A 3,750-nucleotide genomic window follows, 5' to 3' on the forward strand; every position below is an offset into this window, starting at 1 on the left:
CAATCACCAAGTCGAAATACAGTGGAATGCTAAGTTTAAGCCTGGGAAACATAAATACCCGAATGCTATTGAGAAATCTGGTTTCAAGGAAAACACCATTCACCCCACCGATCAGTGAGTAACACATAACTTAGATAGCTTAAAGCAGTGACGCTATGGAGAGTCAAATTTAGACCCTGTGCATATTTAGAAAGCAAATAGTTCCCATCATCCTTTTATTCTTGCCACTCAGTTTTGAGGAATAGTGATTTTCTAGCAATTCTAAGACTGTTTGTGGCTGGAGGTCCATCTCAGGCTAGGGTTTGTTATCTGGAACCTGAACTACTTGGAAGAACACAAAACCAGTGAAAAGGCAGAGGAGGGGAGAGATGGTGATCTAGAAAGGTATCCTCAGGGTCCAAGGCAGCACACTGCTCTTCAAATGACTCCTGCAGATGACCACAGGTTTCTGCTTACAATAAAGGCACTTTGGTGACAGGCCTGCAAACACGCACTGAGGATGTCCTTCTGAATCCTTCTGACAGCTCACTTCCTTTAACCTTCTCTGCATCCTATTTCCAACCTCAGCAGAGGGTTAAATTTAACTTACTCTAACTTGAAGGTGAGCAGCTCATACCAAAAATTTTAATTTAGCCAGCTCTAAATGACTCCCAACTTGAACTTGGAACAAAGTCGTCCATCAGAACTTTTCTAATTAAAATGGCATAAATTAAAGCTTAATGTCAAAATCAGAACCCAGTCATAGAAACCCAAACACAGACAGTGCCAAGTATTTTGACCTCCACACCATGCTGACCTGTACAAAGAGATTTTTGTTCAGTTGCAGTTTATCCTCTAAAAAAAAAAGGGCAAAGCTCTGTGTGTCAAATCTGCTTACCTTTTAGGGAAAATATGAATATGAAAGAAACTGCTGCATGGAGTCCTAATCCAGTAATTCCTGGGATTGATCTGATGTCCCATGGCAAGCAGACAAAGAAAAGAGAGTTTTAGCCCAGGAACTCGCATCTAGCACATGGTTTGTAGACGTATTAGCCTACTTACTCCAAAGCACATGACTTGACTCTTGGGCAACAGAGGTGTGTGCCTAAACTTTCTTGAAGCCAAGTCGGCCCAACGTCTATCACACCAGTGGTACTGAGTGGTACCCCATCCAGCAGAAGCAGCGTCACGTGGAAGTGGTTCAAAATCAAGGTCACAGGCCTCACTCCAGACCTACAGAATCAGAATTGATGGATGGAGCCCAGCAAATCTGTGTTTTTGTTTAGTGCTTGAGATAGGATCTTGCTCTGTTGCCGAGGCTAGAGTACAAAGGTACCACCATAGCTCACTGCAGCCTTGAACTCCTGGGCTCAAATGATCCTCCCACCTCAGCCTCCCTGGCAGCTAGGACTACAGGCATGCACCACCACACTTGGCTAACTTTTTTTTTTTTTATTTTTTTTTTTTTTTTGTAAAGACAAGGTCTCCCTAAGTTCCCCAGGCTGGTCTCAAACTCCTGGGCTCAAATGATCCTCCTGCCTCGGCCTCCAAAAGCATTGGGATTACAGGCATGAACCACCATGCTTGGCCAATTTGTGCTTTTCATACATAAGTATTCTGGTTAATTCTTGTTTGTGCCAAAGTTTTAGAACAATTGCACTATCCAGTGATGATGCATGGCCCTTGCTTCAATTAAACTCTAAAGACAACTGGAGAAGAAATCCACCTCGTTTTGAAATCAAAGAAAGGTAGTTGAAAAAAAAATATTGTATTTGGGTAGGGCATAGCAAAACAACCACCACCACCAAAAAGCAAAAACAAACAAACAAAAGAACCTACTGGCGAGTAAGAGATAGGAGAGATGTTTTTGACTGAGTACCATGAGTCATTTCGGCAGTAAAATGGACTTTTTTCCCTTGTCAAGACATATCATTTAAAAAATAAGAAAAATATAAGGCATCCATTTTCTAAGAAAAATGACTAAAGCCAGGGTTGTTTTCTGTTTTAATACTTTCATTAGGTTATCAGTAAATTGCATGTTTTCATGAACTTACCTACTGAAATCCTGTTCAGGATTCTGTTTCCTCAGAAAGAAGATAAAATATATCTCACTTGTTAGTGAGATTATTCCCATAAATATCCTCTGTTAAATCTGTGAGAGTTTAGGCATTCATCTACTGCCTGACTCCAGTTTTGTTATTTTAAAAAATTTGAACTTCATCTTATGTTTCCAGCTCCCCTTGCCTGGAACAGATTTCATTTGACGACTTACACGGAAGAATGCTGACATGTTATCCTTTAGGCCTCCCAAGATGGCTTGTTCATGAGCGCTCTAGAGTCAGTGGGTGAACTATATATTGGGTTTTTAAGAGATGACTCAGAATCTGACATCCAGTAACAGAAGGTAATAAAAACCACCATATTAAAACTAGTCTTTATTACATTTGCTTGTCACTTAACTTGCTTACAGTTTATAATTGCACAGGGAAAAATAATTAACATCAAAGAAGTAGCAGTTGATTTTATCCCAACAGGCATCTGTCCCCTTTAAATGCTACAAACAAACATTCTTTCTTAGGGAAACAGTCTATTTTTTAAAAATTTACTAGAATTCATGCAGAATTTACCAACTACTTTTTAAAAAGCAAGAGTTTCATCACGGTGTTGGAAACCAAAGACAAAATTTCAATTAAGGACAGTCTGATACTTATATGTTTCCAAAAATAAAACTGCATTATAAAATTAATAAGTTAATGAATTGAAAGATACACACTTTGCCTAAGATAAAAAATTCTTAATTTAAAAATCACTATAGAGTGCGATGAAAGAAACAAAGACTATATAAATGCATTTTTGAAAGATGTTGATGATCCCAACTTATATTTTAATATTTTGCTCATATATAGCCAAGAGTAGGAGAGAAAGCCAACCTAGGATCAATCCAAAATTTTGCAGGAGAAACATCATCCAGGGTCGTTGTGTTTGAACATGAGTCATTTCAGGAAGCTAAAAAAAGAATAAAAAACCAGAATAAGATCCAGATATATTCAACTGCTGGGAAAAGCTTGGTGGGAAAACATGAGCGACTGTTATTCAGAACTTAATAACCTTTAAAATTCCCAAAACAGTTACAAAATGCTGAATACCTACTCTACCATGACTTTGAAATGTAAGCTAAAATTAACCCATTTGATTGTGCTTATGAGGATCCCAGAATTGGCAGTCTTTTTTTTTTTTTTTTTTTCTTTTCTTTTGAGGCAGGGTCTTTGCTCTGTCACCCAGGCTGGAGTGCAATGCCTGTGATCACATTTCACTGCTACCTCCTGGGCTCAAGAGATCCTCTCACCTCAGCCTTCCAGGTGCGAGCCACCGCGACCAGCTAATGTTTGCATTTTTTGTAGAGATGGGGTTTCCCTATGTTGCCCAGACTGGTCTCGAGCTCCTGGGCTCAAGCAGCCTGCCTGTTGCGGCCTCCTAAAGTGCTGGGGATTATAGGCATGAACCACTGCACCTGGCCTTTGGCAGAAGTCTTAAAATGACATAGTTGCCAACCAAAAACAAGCCCAACTCTTACTTTTCAGAAAATGTTTAAATGTGAAGTAGATAATGCATGAAAGGTATTATTTTGGACTGTTCTTTTAGGTTTATAAAACTACTATATGCACGGGTTGATGTAAGGCATAGATGTATATATGACCAAGCATATATACATATATATGGGGGGAAGGGAGGAAGAAAAGGAGAAAGAGAGGGATGACTAAGGTCTTCCTG

The 3,750-nt window shown here is 39.3% G+C and overlaps 1 protein-coding gene across 4 annotated transcripts in view; it reads right to left on the bottom strand.

Moving 5' to 3' along the window:
• Positions 1 to 2,399: 2,399 nt before the first annotated feature.
• Positions 2,400 to 3,750, bottom strand: part of SLC39A12 (solute carrier family 39 (zinc transporter), member 12) — a 107,688-nt gene continuing 106,337 nt past the window's right edge. For 2 of the 4 annotated variants that reach the window (XM_011968901.1, XM_011968900.1), the window contains exon 13: positions 2,400 to 2,985. In XM_011968901.1, the coding sequence (XP_011824291.1) occupies positions 2,857 to 2,985 (129 nt within the window). In that variant the 3' untranslated portion in view covers positions 2,400 to 2,856. The remainder of the gene's footprint in view (positions 2,986 to 3,750) is intronic. The other 2 variants (XM_011968902.1, XM_011968903.1) reach the window with 1 other exon arrangement.

Source organism: Mandrillus leucophaeus, unplaced genomic scaffold (assembly GCF_000951045.1).
Source record: "Mandrillus leucophaeus isolate KB7577 unplaced genomic scaffold, Mleu.le_1.0 Scaffold863, whole genome shotgun sequence".
NCBI classification, from domain to species: Eukaryota; Metazoa; Chordata; class Mammalia; order Primates; family Cercopithecidae; genus Mandrillus; species Mandrillus leucophaeus.